The 19,665-nt window shown below is 38.1% G+C and overlaps 2 protein-coding genes across 5 annotated transcripts in view; one reads left to right on the top strand and one right to left on the bottom strand.

Annotated features, from left to right (window-relative positions):
• cdk5r1b (cyclin dependent kinase 5, regulatory subunit 1b (p35)) lies at window positions 1-5,369 on the top strand. Of its 4 annotated transcripts, none has more exons than XM_026276266.1 (2): window positions 1-308; window positions 1,733-5,369. In XM_026276266.1, the coding sequence occupies exon 2, from the start codon at window positions 1,859-1,861 to the stop codon at window positions 2,771-2,773; it is 915 nt and encodes a 304-aa protein (XP_026132051.1). In that variant the 5' UTR covers window positions 1-308; window positions 1,733-1,858; the 3' UTR covers window positions 2,774-5,369. The 4 variants fall into 4 exon arrangements, with proteins under 4 accessions (XP_026132051.1, XP_026132048.1, XP_026132050.1 ...); XM_026276263.1 differs by having other exon boundaries at window positions 1,691-5,369; XM_026276265.1 differs by having other exon boundaries at window positions 1-312.
• Window positions 5,370-12,172: 6,803 nt separating this feature from the next.
• The window catches only part of myo1d (myosin 1D), a 67,679-nt gene continuing 60,186 nt past the window's right edge, over window positions 12,173-19,665 (bottom strand). Inside the window, exon 22 of the mRNA XM_026276261.1 lies at window positions 12,173-14,645. Within this exon, the coding sequence (XP_026132046.1) occupies window positions 14,489-14,645 (157 nt within the window). The 3' untranslated portion in view covers window positions 12,173-14,488. The remainder of the gene's footprint in view (window positions 14,646-19,665) is intronic.

Below are 19,665 nucleotides of genomic sequence, written 5' to 3'. Positions count from 1 at the left end.
TCTGCTGGTATGGACCAATAGCACAGCTTCACAGTTCTCAGCATCACCAACCAAAGGAGACATCAAGCATCCCCAGACCACTGGAGCGCCTACAGAGACCACCGACAAGACGTGAAGATTGTTTTGTTTGATTAAAAGCCTATTATTCCACTGGAATTTAGGCTTCCTGACAAATCCTTATATTCAATATTTTTCTTGGGGTGGCTGTTTTTGCATCTCCTTGATGCGCAGTTTATCAAGGATAAACCCAGACAGCCATTACTGCGGCTCTTGTTTTGCAAAAGCATCGTGGAGGAGAGCAGATTCCTGTAGGTGAGCTGTTTTTCATCGAAGCTTCTGTGTTCATAGGTCTTATATTTGTTTGATTGTTGGTCGTATTTTAAATACATTACTGTATTCATATGGGAATTGTAAGCTGGCTTGGTTAGCGGCATGTATTTTGTTGATTTGTCTTTCTATATTCAAATTTTGTTGACGTTATGATGAAAACGAGTGCCAGTAATCTCTCGTGTTCATGTAAACATCGCAGGGAGGATCACACATTTTCAGAACCTTGGACAGTGGCCGATATGTTTGAGCAACGTATAAATACATTATAGTAGCAAAACAGATGATTTACAAATACATTATAGTAGCAAAACAGATGATTTACAAATACATTATAGTAGCAAAACAGATGGTTTACAAATACATTATAATAGCAAAACAGATGTTTTTTGTTGTTGTTGTTTGTTTGATTGTTTTTGTTAAATCATCTACAAACATGCATTGAATGAGGAATGAGAATATTAAATTTACTATTAAATACAAATTTGCGGTGATAAAGTGGAGTCAGTATTTACAAGAGGGCAGTAAACCGTGGAATCTGAAATCATGGCGTTGTCTTTATTTATGTTCATTGTGGGGTTTGAGTTTGCTGTGTTATTTCTTTACAACGTGGGCTGTAAATTATGATATCGTAAGTGTGGTAGATCTACACAGCAAATCAATTGTTTATATTGTAGAAAAGCTTTGATTATTATTGTGAGTGCATTTCAAGGAATAAAGGATCTATGCCTCTTACTATAATCTACGACGCAATACCTTTATAAGGCCTGTTTATGAAGTAGAGTAGATTGCTGTAGTCAAATTTAAACCACCAAGAAATAATAAAAAAGGCAATTTTAAGTTTACATGTGTAGAACAGTATACACAAATTTCCATAATATATGCACATTTTTGACTTACGATAATTATTTGACACCTGAGAAAACTCATTGTCAAATCATCTTGGATATAGCATTAATAATTTAAGATTATTTTAATGAAAACAAAAGGCCTAATTTCCAGGCAAGCACACAGTTTTATGTTGTTAGGGCACTACTACAGGTATAATCCTATGATACTTTATTTGTGTTGTTGAATTTTGTTTCAAATTTAACATAACAATTACGAGAAATTAAAAAAGGCAACAATTAGATCTATATCATGAAGATAAAATTTACTAGTATTATATTATAATGCATCTTTTATTCTAAAGACAATATATTTTGCACAATTGTTCTGCATATACTGCATTCTGCAGTATGAAAAAAATATGCGATGTTAATCAAAATACTTATATAATTGCTCCATTAAAAGGTGTCAGGAAAACAGCAATTTGATATTTTAAAAAAAGTATATGTATTTATACATGCTTTTTGTTTTACAGGCACTGCTCTCATATATCCCATTGTCATTCTTCTTTAATTAGAGCACCAACCTAAATTTGGATGTCTAACACAAATTGAATTAGTCCCAGGAAGCAGTGGGGCTCCAGTTTGGCACCTTCTTTAGCTGACCCCTAACCTTGAGATTCTGACAACCTGCTCCCAGCATCATGGGAACCGTACTATCACTTTCACCCAGCTACCGGAAGGCCGCCCTGTTTGAGGATGGCCCGGCCACCGTGGGCCACTACACGGCGGTTCAAAACAGCAAGAACGCCAAGGACAAGAACCTTAAGCGGCACCCACTCATCAACGTTCTGCCGTGGAAACGAATAGTTGCCGTCTCAGCTAAGAAAAAGGGGTCTAAGAAGGTGCAGCCTAATACTGGCTACCAGAACAATGTTTCTCACCTCAACAATGAGAACCTCAAGAAGTCACAGTCTTGTGCAAATCTCTCCGCCTTTACACAAGACCAGTCGAGTCCATCAAACCAAGGCTCCAAAAACTCCAACAACACAGCTTCCTCGGTCAAGAAGGCGCCTCTTTCCAACTCCAACGTTGTTCCCGGGACACCTAAGAGGGTGATCGTCCAAGCATCCACCAGTGAGTTGCTCCGCTGTTTGGGAGAGTTCCTCTGCCGGAGGTGCTACAGACTCAAGCACCTTTCTCCCACCGACCCAGTGCTGTGGCTCCGTAGCGTGGATCGTTCTCTTTTGCTCCAGGGGTGGCAGGACCAGGGCTTCATCACACCAGCCAACGTGGTTTTTGTCTACATGCTCTGCCGCGATGTGGTCTCCTCTGAAGTGGCTACGGAGCACGAGCTGCAGGCCGTGCTGCTGACCTGCCTCTACCTTTCTTACTCTTACATGGGCAATGAAATCTCATACCCTCTCAAGCCATTCCTGGTGGAGACCTCCAAAGAAACATTCTGGGATCGCTGCCTGTCCATCATCAACCTGATGAGCGCCAAGATGCTGCAGATCAACTCGGATCCTCACTATTTCACCCAGGTCTTTGCAGACCTCAAAAACGAGAGTCAGAAGGAGGAGGAGAGGAGTCGTCTGCTCATTGGCCTTGACCGGTGAGGGGGCTCTGGAGATGTCTTTGGTGTCACTCTCGTCTGGCATTTTTTTTTTTTCTGGGGTAGTTCAGTCAAAAATGGAAATTCTGAGAAATCTATTCACCCTGATGTTGTTCCAAACCTGTATGCCCTTTGCAACACAGAAGAATATATTTTGAAAATTTTCTCAGTGTTTCTTAGTCCAGAAACAATGGATCCCATTGACTCTCATTGTAGGCTCTTCAAAATAAAGGTCCCAAGAGCAGATTCTCACAGTAATACCACTGAAGAACCATTTTTAGTTATTTCAGTTCCTAACAAGCAATTTCTATTGGTATAAAGATTTTTTTTTTACATCTAAAGAACTGTTTTCCACTATTAAGCACTTTTTGGAGAATGGAAATGTTGTTCATGGAAGAATAGAATTTTTAAAAGTGATAAAAGTATCTCCTTTTGTCTCTTCTTCTTTTAGAGTGTGAGTAAATGACAACACAATTTTCGTTTTAGGGTGATCTATCCATTTATTTTACTCCTACATGGGTGGAATGAATAATGAGATATCCTTCACTGTATTATTCACATTCATACATTTTATAGGAAGCAATGGGTGATGCTAATGTTGTTCAAAAGGAGCAGTGGGTCTTTCATTACCTTTAGCAATGGCAATTTTGCACCTGAATATAAAGAAATGCCAGACTTGAGTGGACCAAATGCTCTTAATTAGTGAATATTTAAAAGCACTGTCAGAAAAGACTTCAAAAGACACAACGAGACAAAAAGAACACAACTTTGAATGTGGACAGGAATCCAGCTGTTGTCAAGCTGACTTCTGGACACTTTGCACCAAGATCCTTGCCACCACTCAATACAAATGGAGACTTACTCATAATCAACAGACACTTGTTCTCCCGTGTCCATGAAACCGGACACTCGCTGAATGCTAAACACCTTGATGTTGTAAATTCTGTTACAGCCAATTGCAAAAAGGAAAAAGGGAAGAGGGGCGCCTGAGCATCAGGTTGAGCGTGTTTATGTTCCCAAGCCACACACAAAGAATAAAGGGAAAGGACTTTGAGGCCAGCATTGCACAGTGGCTGTTGATACAGATGGACAAAAAGGAGAGGTTGTCTGCACATTTGTAAGAAAGACCTACTTTATTTTCATCCATGTTACAGAGTTAAACAGATCTCTCCTTTGGTTTACGTCATTTAAAAAAAAAACAACAACTGTATTCATCTGAATGCACACTCAAGCCGGATTATTTATTTTGAGTTTTTTTTTTTTTTTTTTTTTGTAAAGCCGACTGCATATGTGTTTAGGGAATGAAATATGAAAAAAAAAAAGTTCTTGCTATGCCTGCTTCAATGAGCCATTGTTTTGTCATTTTGTTTTGTATTCAGACTAGTTTTAACAGGGGGCTCTGTACAGAAAAGCCTGTAAATGTATCAAAAACAGTGACATACCTTTGATGAAAATCATGTAGGTCTAAAAACACATACCAAAGGCCGGCAAACTTTGGAACAGTAGGATTGTCATTAACAAGTATCTATCGGAATCGTAATTTATTGTTATTTATTAATTATTTCACACATTTCTCTCTAGCATTTAGAGATTTTAGTAACGTGTTGTTAAAAAAAAAAACAGCATTTAGATCGATGGCTACCTTTTGGTGGGAATGAAGATTACGGCTAATGCACATTTGCATTCAAATGAATTATTCAAGGCGATAACATCTATAAGAGCTTAGTTTAAGACCATTTTCAGATCTGAGAAACACCGAGGTAATTCATCATAGTGACAGACGATCGGTTTCAATCAACATGAAATACCTGAAACCAATTTCTCTGTGAAGTACTGTTGGGATGTTCTACATATCAGCACTGCAACAGCAATCATGAGCGATTAACCCTTGACAGCACAGACAAAATCAAGCTCCAGGCATTAAACTGGATTAGATGTAGTCTATTTCTGGAGATGAGCAAATGTAATAGAATGCAAGTAACATAAAATATTAGAAACTTACATTTACAGCCACACTGATGGAATCAATCAAACTGGATCTGGGTTATCAAGGGAAAATATGTGTTATATGATCTATTTGCCCACTTTAAAACATCTCAACAGTGCTAAATTGTGCATGCTTTCTTTCAGTAGTTATGTATCTCTTTCTTTATAGTCAAAAAAAAAAAAAAAAAAAACACAAAAAAAAGATTGTGACAGTCATATAAGCAAACATTATTATGTCTCTGTTAATTCATGCAAAGCCAATTCTTCTCATGATATGAAAGTGGGATGGATGGATTCTGTGAGACTGCTTGCCCTGCTGCATTGCTTAAAGTGACTTAAGGTCGAGGAAGCCAATAATTTACTCTAAAACGTGCCAGGGGAGGTTTGGATATGGGACTTGCACTTTTCTGTGAGCAATTTGTCTGAGGAGACCGCAGGGGTTTGAGGTTGTGGGGTCTGAAGTAGGTGAGCCCTTCTTCACCACTTGCCTGCTATTACTTGCCCCCAGCCCACAATAATGTGCCATTTTTCCACTTGCATCACAGAGTAGTCCTTTGAAACAAGGAAAAACACTTAAAAAATGTTAAGTAAAAGATTAAACTCCTGTCAAACTCTCTCTGTATCTGTTGCGTAATTCTTTGTAGAACTGAAAACAGTGTTACAAAAAAGGATTGCATGAGTGTGCAAGTGCGAACGAGTGTATTTGTATAGAAGAATGTGTTGTGTGCAAGTTGATTTTCTAGGATCAGAGCATGGCCGTGCTTATTAGAGGGTAGGACTCTATAGTATCGGGCTAGAGTTTGACAGGCGGGTGGGAGGGAGGGGTTACGGATCTGTTACTTTTTTGTTCTTTAAAAAAAAAAAGACAAACATCTGTTGCTGTAACTTTTTGCATTTTGTTTCTGCTTATTTTTATTTATTTTTGTACTGTGATGACAAATAAACTGATGCACTGATCATTAAAGATAGACCACGGTGTGTTTGTTTTAGGAAGGTTTCAGCTGACATCTCCTAAAGAACACTATAATTCTCAGCTGGACTGTCCCTAGTCCCTAATATTGTACCTAGTCACATTTGGGTGCAGGGCTGTTACATAAGCAGATTAGCAACATGAAAACTGGCAGTTTACCAAGACAACATCTATTTTTCCAATTATGTGGTTTTGCATTATCGCAGATCGGTTTGTTTTGGATAATGGTAGCTTGTTAAACAATACAATTTTCCTATTATTACTTATACCATTGAAACTAATGGTTGATTTACAAATATTTGCTAACTTAAAGCTGCAGTAAGGAACTTTTGTAAAAATATATTTTTTACATATTTTTTAAACCTATCATTATGTCCTGACAGTAGAATATGAGACAGATAATCTGTGAAAAAAATCAAGCTCCTCTGGCTCCTCCCAGTGGTCCTATTGCCATTTGCAGAAAGTCAGCTGCTCCCGGTAAGAAACAACCAATCAGAGCTGCGGTCCGTAACTTTGTTTGTGTTCAAAATGTAGAAAAATGAACATAAGCGAGTACACCATGAATCCATTTTCCAAACCGTGTTTTAAGCTTCTCCTGAATCACTAGGGTGCACCTATAATAAGTGTTTATATTCAGACTATTTTAGATTGCTTAGGGGGTACCGCGGCGGAGTAACCCAGTACCTTTGTGATTCTTCATAGACATAAACAGAGAGAAGTAGTTCCGGCTACGATGTTCTTCTGCAAGACGTAAGCAGTTATGTTTATTAACCGCTAGAGCGTCAAAAGTTCCCTACTGCAGCTTTAAGACCAGAGTGTCAATCTTCCCAAACTACACTACTGAGCATAAATTTAGAGCAAGTGGCAAGGACAGAAATCTCTAATTAGCCAGTGTGGGTGGATTTTTGTGAAATACGGTGGGCTTTTAATGCGTGTGTCTATCCAACTATATAATAATTATATATCTAAAATATATGTCAAGTTGTACATAATTATATGTGGGTTCCCTTTCAAGGGAACTTCGAACTGCATCCTCTAGGGGTCGCTATGGGGGATGGACTGTCCCTAGTCCCTAATATTGTACCTAGTCACATTTGGGTGCAGGGCTGTTACATAAGCAGATTAGCAACATGAAAACTGGCAGTTTACCAAGACAACATCTATTTTTCCAATTATGTGGTTTTGCATTATCGCAGATCGGTTTGTTTTGGATAATGGTAGCTTGTTAAACAATACAATTTTCCTATTATTACTTATACCATTGAAACTAATGGTTGATTTACAAATATTTGCTAACTTAAAGCTGCAGTAAGGAACTTTTGTAAAAATATATTTTTTACATATTTTTTAAACCTATCATTATGTCCTGACAGTAGAATATGAGACAGATAATCTGTGAAAAAAATCAAGCTCCTCTGGCTCCTCCCAGTGGTCCTATTGCCATTTGCAGAAAGTCAGCTGCTCCCGGTAAGAAACAACCAATCAGAGCTGCGGTCCGTAACTTTGTTTGTGTTCAAAATGTAGAAAAATGAACATAAGCGAGTACACCATGAATCCATTTTCCAAACCGTGTTTTAAGCTTCTCCTGAATCACTAGGGTGCACCTATAATAAGTGTTTATATTCAGACTATTTTAGATTGCTTAGGGGGTACCGCGGCGGAGTAACCCAGTACCTTTGTGATTCTTCATAGACATAAACAGAGAGAAGTAGTTCCGGCTACGATGTTCTTCTGCAAGACGTAAGCAGTTATGTTTATTAACCGCTAGAGCGTCAAAAGTTCCCTACTGCAGCTTTAAGACCAGAGTGTCAATCTTCCCAAACTACACTACTGAGCATAAATTTAGGGCAAGTGGCAAGGACAGAAATCTCTAATTAGCCAGTGTGGGTGGATTTTTGTGAAATACGGTGGGCTTTTAATGCGTGTGTCTATCCAACTATATAATAATTATATATCTAAAATATATGTCAAGTTGTACATAATTATATGTGGGTTCCCTTTCAAGGGAACTTCGAACTGCATCCTCTAGGGGTCGCTATGGGGGATGCTTCGTTGTGACCTGTGTCTGAAGCATACATTGAAAAAAACCGACAACATGTTGGTCAGCGACAGCCCATGATGTCACTACTGGTGTGACTATAGTATAAGTAGGCACCGGGTGAACACGTCATCCTCTTCTTCATCTTCACTGACTGTTTAGTTTGAAGCGTACAGCATTTAAGAGTGCATGTTTCTCACCAGAGGCTTTGCTCTGATACCTGCGGTTCAAACGGCTCGCGTGCTGGGGTGTGTGTGTGTGTGTTTAATGAAGAGCAAGCACGTTCAGCTCTCGAGGGAGTTGGATGCGCTCTGCTGCACTCATTGTGATGCATTCGCAGGACTACTGAGGGGGAGCAGTTTGTTCGCACTTGATTTCTATGGAAAGATAGTGGTTGGGTCGAGCGTGTTTATGCATGCTGCGCTTTGCATCGCAGTGAGAACATGCCAAGACTCTGATGGGAAATTTCTCCCTATAAGTAATTTCCTTTTGTTAATATAGGAAATGTATAGTGTGGGTCTGTCTGCAGTTGTTTGATAGATGGTTTATATCATGTCCTTCTCAGATAACCACATTATGCTGCGCTCTGGCTTGGAAAAAATAAAAACACAAATGTTACAATAAAATAGACCCCGGTCTCTCGGGCTTCACTCAATCAGTGTGTCTATTAACACACTCTGAAGCATCGCTCCCCTCAGCATTGAGGTTTATTGTGAGCATGGTGCTTCTTTTTGGGCACTCAAGTTCTCTTCCCTTCTGAGCAGTTGAATTCCTCACTGAATTTGGAGTTCCTCACTGAATTTGAATCCTTTCTGAATTTGGAGTTCTCCTCTAACATTCGTGAACTAGGCCATACCAGTTTTTGGCTAGCTTGCAGTATGCTTACCCCACCTGATTCTAACGATCGAGCAAAGGGCAAAGGTCGAGCCCCCTCTCTCATTGAGAGCTGGGTTTAGAATCCCTCAGCTAAGTAAATTACTGCAAGCTGTTCCAGCATTGGAACAGGTGGAAGGTCGAGCTCCCCTCTCATTTGAGAGCTGGGTGTCTGCCCCTCACCTCAGCTAGATATTTAATGATAGCCATTCCAGCATTATACCATAGATCAAGTTGATGACTCTCAAACATGCTGGTTTTGGGATGTACCATTCCATCTCTGAACTGCCATGAGAGCCCCTTAAAATGGTATCCTAAAATCCATGTTATGGTAAGCGTGCACATGAAGTCTTTGCGCATTTTCTAAAATCCACACTGTGGTAAGTTTGCACGCTTGTACTCTGCATTCTTTTCTAAAAACCTATATGGTAAGGGCTTCATGCAGTTGCTTCATGCCCTTTCTTGAGCTCCAAAAGCCCCATTAATCTTGGGTGCCACTCCATCAGGATACCTATTTAAACAGGGTCTTGCTACTAGGGATCTGAGATAACTCCTTCAGCAAGCTTATGCAAGAGCAAAGCGGTAGCCCCTTTGGGACAGGCCAAGACTAAGTATGATGCAAGGTTTTTGGTTGTGTCCCTTTAAAGGAATATATTCTTTATTCCAAGCCTTGAGCTCTACCCCGGGCCCAGGGGTCTGGCCCTAATAGGTAAGTTTGGGTATATAGCCTAGGCCTTTGGCCGCAAGAGATAATGTCACGGAAAGCTTTCTAACGTCCCAGGGGCAACTCCTATGGAAATGGTAGAGTTGGTACTTAGTCCTCGCCATGGTTCTGGCCTGCACTCCCCTCAGCATGGTGGCGTGGGTATACTGTTCCCCATAGCAACCCCTAAAGGATGCAGTTAGAAGTTCCTTTGAAAGGGAACAACAAAGGTTACTTATGTAACCATGGTTCCCTGAGTAGGAAATGAGACACTGCATCCTCTAGCTTCCTGCCATGCTATTTATACTATAGTCACACTGGTAATGATGTAATGCGTTGTTGCCGGCCAATGTTTTGTTGGTGTTTTTCAGTGGCCGTGTTTCCACTATCGAGCTAAGACCGGCGTGCTAGTGCGTGCCAGGGCCAGTCACGTTTCCACTGTCACTTCCAGGGCTTGATCGTGCCTCGCCGGGGCTTCCTCGGGGCCAACGGCCAGGGTTTTTTGGCCCGACGAAAACCTTGGGCCAAAGCGGGCCAGCTGGGGCTAGAGGAGGAGTTATGAACAAAGGCGGAGTTTATCCGTGTTTAGAGAGCGTCAGCGCAGATCATTTCAGAAAGATAACAGCTTTAACACCGGTATTTAAGACGTTTTGAAATAAGTTGAGCTCAAAACTCACTCTTAGTTAGCAGCAAGTGTTTGAAATAACTTGATCCGATGTGGATTATAATCACTAAACAAGGCAGAAATATTTATAAGCGATGTAAAAGACTATGCACGCTAAACATTAACGTTTCCATAGTAAACATGGTAAATATGACCGCTTGGATAAATCAGACGTCAGCTTCTTATTCTCTATCACAATCGTGTATTTATTAAGTAACATTTTATCTGTTGTCTCGTTTCGTGAGTTTAACTCCACGTTGCATATCATCAAAATATAATAATGATTTTTGTTTGGGAGCTTTTATAAAAACAGAGAGTCTGCGCTGCGGATCATTTCAGAAAGATAACAGCTTTAACACCAGCATTAAAAACTTTTTTTTTAAATAAGTCGAGCTCAAAACTCACTTTCTGTCAGCAGCGAGTGTTTGAAATAACTTGATCCAATGTGGATTATAATCACTAAACTAGGAAGAAATATTTACAAGCGATGAAAAAGATTTGCACGCTTAACATGTTACCATAGTAAACATGGTAAAATATGACCGCTTGAAGAAATCAGACGTCAGCTCCTTATTCTCTATCACAGTTGTGTATTTATTAAGTAACTTATATTATCTGTCACAAGCCTCGTCTCGAGAGTTTATCTCACGTAGCCTATCATAAAAGAATATAGCCTAATAATGTTTTTTTGTTCGGGAGCTTTTATAAAAATAGAGATATTATCATTCATTCTAAATGTGACGGCTACTGTGGCTAATAAACAGAAACAGACTCGACTGAATAAGCAGGCTATTTTCATGAGCGTTAAAAATAAATAAATAAAATAGAAATAAGTGCATTTATGTGTGATTAATTTTGAGTCCTGATAAATTAAATCAATATGATCAATGTATCACTTATTCTATAGTTAAAACATCGATGCTTTTGAATTTGAATATATAACAAAGCATGCAAACAAACTGCCGCTTTCATCATGTTCGTTTTGTGATCGCGCATGTTCCAGTGACTTATTTCTAAGTTTTCTGATAACTTCTCTTTGTTGGTGAAATTTAAGCTTTAAGTGCGTTAAGCCCTGGCTCGCACTGGCCCGACAGTGGAAATGCGGCTAGTGTATGCTTCAGACACGGTTAACGATGAAGTGTTCCCCATAGCGACCCCTAGAGGACACAGTTCGAAGTTCCCTACTCAGGGAACTATGGTTACATAAGTAACCTGAGACGTTTTTGAATGAATAAATACTCCTAATGACAGCAGTTGAAAAGATATTACTAGAAGAAGAAGAATACAAAAAGAGTAGGCTACTTCCTAATTTATATACTATGAAATGCCATGTAGGGACTCGCTAAACCTTTTTAAAATAAGTTCATTTACAAATTCACCAGAATTAATCAGTTTTCTAAAGACACACATCAAATGGGACTGAACTGTTGTATGTGAGAAAAAAAAGTTGTATGGGAGAGAGGGCTGTTGAAGACGAACTGGTTCACTAGAATGAACCGAACTTTCCAAAGCTACGTATAAGAAACAGATTCAATAGAATGAATTGGACTTTCTAAAGCTTCAAATGAGAGTCCTTTTAGATGAACCATTTCACTCGAATTAATCTAACTTTTAAATATGAAAAGACAAACTAATTTGCTAAAATGAATTCACTAGAATTGCCAACAATCGGATACTTACAAGTGAACTGACAGTGAGGATGTTTACCTCAACTTCTTCCGCAATAAGATAATAGAAATAGATATGACTATATATAGGCTATGCCTATGGCTATATCTATAAACATACAAAGACAAATATGTACAAATACACACACACACACACACATGTTGGGGTGGACCAGTGTCACCCCCGTAGTGTCGCCATTTATTCATGGTATGATGTAATGTGTTCTCCATATTAATCCAGTACAGTAATGATTTATAATTTAGGCTATAAAATCATATAGCTACTTGTCTGCCATGAACTCAAGAACAAGCATTACAATACCCTTATAAGTGAACCATGATACCTCAACATTGATGTAAATGGATCTGCTGTAACCACGCCCACAACAAAAAAGATTGGCAGGTTCAATGATGTCTTCAACTTCCCAGCGGCAAACAGCTGCTCACCCTGGATTAATAGCAGTCTGTAGCAAATCAATTAAATAATGACTGTACATCAACGTGATGGAGCAAAAGCCTTGGAGCAGACACTTCAAGGGCATGTTTATTTTCAGGAGCAGATATTTGGTACAGCGTTTATTTGATTAACAAAACAAAACAGTAAAACATTCCTAAGCAATATAATGGTTTTAAAGTGTAGCTGCTTGGTTTCCATATAATCATTTTCATTACTAAATGCACAGGTTATTGTGTTAATATACTTATGAAAAAAAAGCTATTCCTAAAGAAACCCACTGTATAAACTGGATTCCCTTTTTGACTTGGTCCAATCATGTGTAACATATTTTCAAAATTTAAAACATCATTTAAAATATATTAATTAAATAATTAAAGTATAAAAGTAGGCACATTATTTGATCGGATCAGACTGAATCTCGAACATTAACCAAGATGAATAGGTATAATTACAACAAAGAACATAAAAGACTTTTACCTGGGAACTGGAATTATTCTGCACTTAAACAGAATCACTGGGGTTCACGACAAGAAAGACAGAAATTACTTTATATTATATAATGATTCGGTATCATATGACTTTCTCTGCCAGAACAAAACAGACTGCTCTCTCCACAAAATGGGTTGGATTTTATGCAACTTAATCAACTATATAACTCCTTTTATCAAGGTAAAAGAGCATTTGCACACAGTCAGTATTTTTCTACTGATGGCCAAAAAATGTCTAATATACAATAGTGTTTGATTTCTAGAAAAATAGACCTTGACAACTTTTAGAAATCGCTGTAAGTCCATTTATTGCAATTCTTTGCTTTTAAGAACTGGTGAGCAGAAACTGGATCAGATCATCTGACTTGATCTTCCTAACGTACTATATGTGCATTTTTTTTTACTGACACACTTTAACAATCCAGGCTAACAGTCAAGAGAGAGCACACTGACTGAGAAAGAAGATGAGAGAGTGCGTGTGCACCTGTTTGAAGCAGACATGATCAGCGTTCACTGACCGTCTGACTGTCGTGACCCTTAGTTCACCATCGAATGCACATTCCCTCATTTTAATTCCACCCAGTGATCGGAGCTTAGGGATATTTTTGGCCACCAGAAAACGATCCTAATTAACTGATAAAAAAGATCTCTTTCTAGAAGCCATGAACAAAACAATGGAACAATTATGGAAAACCAGATTTATGCAAACATCTCAGGAATGAAAAACAGCAGTCAGTTTTCAGCTTGGCACTTTCTTTATCAGTTACGAAAGCTTCAAACTGGGTCAGACATCTTGGGAGTTTCCACTCAGAACTCTGTTGATTTTGTTCTATGAATCAATACTGCTCTCTTTCTTTCTTATTTGAACACATTTATACACACAGATGTGCAAAGTTCGTAATATCAACACTAGCTGTTTGCAGTAGTAATATTGACAAAATACTGAACTATGACTAAATAGAACTAGCTGACAGAAGTAAAATTGGACCCTAATGAAACAATGGGTTGGTGACATGCATTTTTGGCTCATGTAAAATGGCAACTACTTTGAAGTCATTGTAAACATGAGAGAGCATTTTTTAAATGGCTTTATCATCACAGAAGTGGTTGAATAGTTTTTTTTGTTGTTGTTTCTTTGCTTGTCTACTCCAAAATCAGGAAATATGTGAATAAATGACAGCTCTCATCCTAACTACATTATATATTGTGCATATACAGTACATTATATAAGCTATATCCAATATGACAGTTTCTGTATACAATGTGCTATAAATGACCAGCTATATGCAGAAAAAAAGAATGGTTTAAATTACGAGAGAGTTTAACGCTCCTCTTTGAGCAGTTAATGAGTTTAAGGATATGATCAACACATCCCGCTCAAGAACATCTGATCAAATTCAGCAGCAACCGCAGGACTGCTTATGATCTGTGCAATACATCGGGACACAAGCAGAGCTATTCTTCATCCAACATGAAGCAGTGATCAAAAACCAACAAATTCCCTTTGAAGGAAAAACCTCAAAACACAAGTTAGATACTTTTAAAATCCTGCATATCCTGTTCCTCATAAATACTACGTTTATGATTGCGCTTCATTTGGTTTTAATGTTTAATAAATAAACAGCGATGAGTTTGGTAAATCTTTTCTGAGGGTCTTTATCGCTACCTCCTTGTCATAATCTAAACTGAAGTTTGGAATTTAGGGACAAACTTTTTTTTATTTTTTATTATTAAACATTTTTCCTTGCCTGTCTTCAGGCAAATTTGGTATGGCTTCATATCTACAGTTCAACTAAAAGGTTTGGACTAGCACAAAATAGATACCCTGCTGTCAATGTCCTTTTAAAGGGGCTGTTTTGGGATCTCTGGTCATCTAGTTGCCTGGCACTGAGAGAATGTATCCTGATCGGCTCTTGGTGAAGTCTGGCTGTGATTGGTTGATCTTGGTTTCCACGATGACAGTGCACTTCCTTCCATTCATACTGCAATGAATGGGACTGACAATGTTCACCTGTAGCTTCCTCTTCTCACTAGAAACAGAGAGACAGAGAGAGAGAGAGTCACTGAAATATTCCATATGCTCTTGTTTTTGTTTTGATCCACAGAGCTCTGTGTGCTTGTCGCATCTGGTTGGTTGATTATGGGTGGATGGGCATTTTATGCCAGACTGTCTCGCTGAGGGGATCGATGAAGCACAAGAGAAATTGGCTGAGAGAGAGCTGCTGTGTTTTTAGAGAGGGGTAAATGGAAATGGAAATGTTCAACTATTTCACACACACTCTGCAGTTGAAGTCAACAGATCAGACTGCTAAAAGCCTCGTTGAACCTTAAAGCATTGTGTTCATGCAAAGATGAACCCCCCACTTGTCTCGTGTTTTCTTAAAAATTAAAAAAGTAAAATCTGGGTTACAATGAGCCATTCATCACTCATTTTTAAGTTAGTCACATGAATTCAATCAAAAACTTCTGAGTGAGCCATGCTCCAAGAACCAATCCATAAACTTTAAAATACTTTTGTTTTTTTCAAAACCGTAGCCACATGATATGAAGGTGATAAAATTAGTGGAAAAAATAGTACTAGCCTTTCTTTGTATATCCAGTGTAATATACAGTAAATAAGTCGCTAAATCAACCGCTCTCTTGTCTCCTCTGAGGATGGGACTCACTAAATAGTGTTCTGTGTTCATCATAGCAGCCAAAGACAGAACAGTTAGCATGCTTTACTAGAACTTTTGCCATGGCGTTAGAACTAGTACATCATTGTTGCAATGGGGATGCCCTGGGTGGAGACATGCAGATTAAGGGGCGGTAATACTATAATAAAGATCCCCTTTCTAGAGAAATCAGAGCATTTTTTTCACAAGCTTGCAAAGAAAGGCTAACCGAAAAAAAAAATGTTTACTTGTTGTTCTTTTGTTTTCGGGGTTGGTAAATGCACTGGGGACCCAATTATAGCACTTAAACAAGAAAAAATGTCTATTGTCAAAAATTGGCTATTGTTTAAGAAAAGGAGGTATGAGTTTAAATTGCTTTTTGTCACAAATGCTGTCCATTGAATTTAACATGCTGTATACTGATCTCAGAACATCGGTAGTTCTCATACATGAAAAATCCCATCTACCAAAAGCTAATTTGATTTTATAGGTGTTTATTGTAGTAGAACCAAAATGACTTAATTGACTTCGAAATTAGAAGTCTGATTCAGAAGAGTGACCTGCACCAGGCAGCATTTTAAAGATGATAAACTCCCCATTATAAAGCTCTGTACCAGCAGATTGCTGCATCAGTCGTTTCTATGGCAACCCAATTAACCCCATCATGTGGTAGGGCTGCTCCAGTCGGTCAACAGATTGTCTCAACCAGCATACATTTCTCCTATCATTCACAAAGGGTTGGAAAACCATGGATTTACTCCGTGTATATAGTATACAATTCCCTCAGCTTCTTGTTGAGGCAACAATGAAAGGTTAGTCGATGAATGGCTTGAGGTGTAGTTAAGTTTTGATTTTGGCAGCAGGGAACTGCATGAAAACTGTAGATTTCCCCATACTGAGTTTCCCTCTGTGAGTCCAACTCTCTCACACAATGCCGGGGAGCAGACAGCTCAGCATGGCCCACTGGAAAATCAATTCTTTCCAGCCCTCCTTTCCCCTGTGCACTTCTCGCCAACTGACTCACCAGCTTTGAGGCCTGCTCTGCTACCCAGAATAGAAGGAGCATTAAGGGAAGGTAAAGGGGGAGGGGAAGTGAGCACTCAGGAGATGATGGTGTCTAGTGCCAGACAGCATCATGACTGTGACTGTATACAGGCCTAGATCTATATTCTTACACATAACTGGGCAATTCATCAGATATGGACCTTTGGCTAGTATGGACCTTTAAGAAAATGGTTTCGGATTTCTATAGATATAAAACGACATTTCTGACACTCAAATCACACTTAAAAATATACATCATTGCATTACATAACAATTTCAAACCAAGTGGCAATTATTTTAAGGAACGTTTCCACAAGCATATTTTTCAAGGAAGTATTGCACACAAAATAAGTGTGTTATAATTAAAATTATATTTAAAGTGTATTATTCAAATCATTTTATGTATGTACATGTATATATTTTTTTACATTTAAAATTAACACAGCTAGAAAAATAATATACATACTATAAGAATATATATGTATTAATATACTACTAGTATATAACACTTGTTTTTAATTGTTAGGGAGCAAGATTTTTCTGAAAACATCTACCAACATGCCACTAGCTTTAAAATTATATTTGAGGTTCCCCTACTTTTTTTTTTTTTTTTGTCATTCAAGCCTTATGACAATAATTATAATCTATAAAAAATTATAATTATAGTTAATATTATAATACACATGATTGTTTTCATTTTAACAATTATATTTCATTTTAATATATACTTAATATATTTAACTATGATTCAATTAATTATAATCAACTATATTAACCATATTATTTCATCAGCTCCAAAATCAAAAAGTTTTAATTTGATGAAATTCATAAATTTAAAGCATCATTTACGTGTCTAAATATTTTCCAACCACTTTAAAATAAAATCAGTAATAAATCAATAAACATTGAGTTGACTTTTAATTCTTTGCTTTTTGTGTATGTGCCATAATCAAAACCTATAGAACAATGAATCATAAATAAATATGTTCTCCTTCCCTCTCTCTCTCAGTGTGCACATACATCAGAAGGTTATAACAGACCAAAAGCAGGATTTTCTTTACTGAGCCTCCTTTGTTAGACCAGCAGATGAAACTGAGGTTCAGAGAGCTAACACTCTCTAATGATCACTATTCTGCATCTGTATTTATCTGCAAAGCAATTTGGCTGCAGTAGATTTAGTGGGTTGAGGAAAGAGGGAAAGTGGGAGGAGAGAAGAATGAATGTGTGTCTGCAACACAGTCACACCCCACCTCCCAAAATAGCAGATATGCCCTTGGGCTAATCCGTCTTCACATCCTCAAAAAAAAAAAAAAAAACTATAAAGTATTATGCTTGCTGTGCACTTCAGAGAAGAGAGGCAGCATCCCTGCATCCTTTGCTTTATATGCCCCACCCCGGTAACCTGACTGCAATGCTTTCCTCACATGGTGTTATCACATATTTCACGTGTGCAGGTCTCTCACCCTTACTTTCTCTTTTGCAAACATGGACTGACTTCAGGCTGTAAGCACCTTTTTGAAGTTGCTATTATTAAATCTTGTCATACAGTAAAGACGGATTATAGAGAGCACAGCTTGTGATAGTGGAAATTATTTTTTTAACCATGATCCCTAAATTCAAAATATGGATTACAACACATCAAATGATACCTCACTGATTAATTAATGAACAATTAAGCTTTGCAACATTTGATTTTCATTGCCATTTAGTTAATTTTCAATGTGTGAAATCTACCAAATGGAGCATGACGTTCATAGAAGCACCAGAACTGATGATGAATAAGCCGAGTAGACAGATTACTGCAGGAAATATAATAATTCAGCATCCTCAAATCTGTCTGTGCAATAAAGCCCACCTTCTTAAACTACTATTTATCAAACACAAGCGGAAGCTTTAGCTTCTAGTATGTATCACATCAGTGGTGGGGCTTCACTGCCTTTGCTCTTTTTTCACAATTTTAAAGAGAGCTGTTAAGGAGGAGATTACAAAGTAGGTCATTTAGAAGAACAGGGAGAAAAGGCTTAGCAAGAAGAAATATTGATCAAAGCTGGGGCTCTTCTCAGAGAACAGCGGGCATGAATACGAAAGAGGGAAAGGGGGAGAAAGAATGAGGATGGGGAAAAGATAGAGTGATAGAGTGATGCGCATGCAAGTGAAAATGAGAGTGCAAAAGCATGGCCAACAGAGAGGCCTACGGGGAAATACAGTCAAAATGCTTAAATAGTGCGTTTCATGTGGTAACATCTAAATGAACAGGTTTCATTAAAATAAGAAACCAAATATTACTAAATCCTTTTATGTATGTACACGCGCGATAGATCACCTCCGGCGCTTTCTGCGCTTTCTGCGCTTGCGCAGACTAAGCCAGAACGCGCACACACCACACACCAGGAAGCACGCGCGCCCTCAGATCAGTTGGACGTGGTTGTGTACAAGAGGTAAAAACAATATAAATACTGTTCGTTTTCTTACACAAATCGCTCGTTTCATGTCTTAGTATCTTAGTTCGTGTCTTGTGTACTTACGATGGGGAATTGTTTAATTTGGACTTCTCTGTGCATGCTCATTGAGGTGGTGACCATAGACCTCCATTATATGAGTCACAGACAAGAAAGGTTTGACCTTAAAATATCAAAATGGAAACTACTGCGGAAACAAAGACACCTACATCTTGAATGCCCTTGAGGTAAGCTAAAACATATCAAAATTTAATTTGAAAGTGAACTATCCCTTTAAAATGCATCAAAGAGTTAATATAACTGAATCAGCATGACTCTAATGTGGAATTAATTTTGAAGGCTCAGACCAGATCAAAGCAGGAATCTGCTCTACATTTCCTATGGTATACCTGCATGATTTCAAGTTTAAATCATATTTTAAAATGCATCAAAGAGTTAATATAACTGAATCAGCATGACAATAATATGTAAGTAAATTTGAAGGCCCAGATCAGATCAAAGCAGGAAGTTGCTCCATATTAACTTCTTATGGTATATCTGCATGATTTCAAGCTTAAGAGACATCTGCAGGTCTACTCCTTGACTAAAGACAGGCCCCTGTGTTCCCGTCAGGTTACCAGGAACTGAAATTACTGGCAGCAATAATATTTCAGTATATTTGTAGACAGACTTCTTCTTGAGGGTTCAAAGGAATCAAAGTGGACCTGTGCTGAAGGCTTAGAATGAATTGGATCATTAAAAGGTTAGTTCATCCAAAAATAAAAATTTTCTACTAAATAAAAATTTTCTACTCACCCTCGAAGCATCCTAGATGTATGTGACTTTCCAATGAGAATAATACAATTGGAGTTATATAAAAAAATCTCCTTGCTCTTTCAAGCCTTTCAATGGTG

The sequence above is a fragment of the Carassius auratus genome, chromosome 12 (genome assembly GCF_003368295.1).
Source record: "Carassius auratus strain Wakin chromosome 12, ASM336829v1, whole genome shotgun sequence".
NCBI lineage: Eukaryota > Metazoa > Chordata > Actinopteri > Cypriniformes > Cyprinidae > Carassius > Carassius auratus.
Note: the sequence above shows the minus strand (reverse complement) of the source record. Positions and strands in the feature narration are given on the sequence as shown.

Bases quoted from the DNA above. Each gene is read 5' to 3' on its own strand.
- cdk5r1b (XM_026276266.1), top strand. From the start codon at position 1,859: ATGGGAACCGTACTATCACTTTCACCCAGCTACCGGAAGGCCGCCCTG.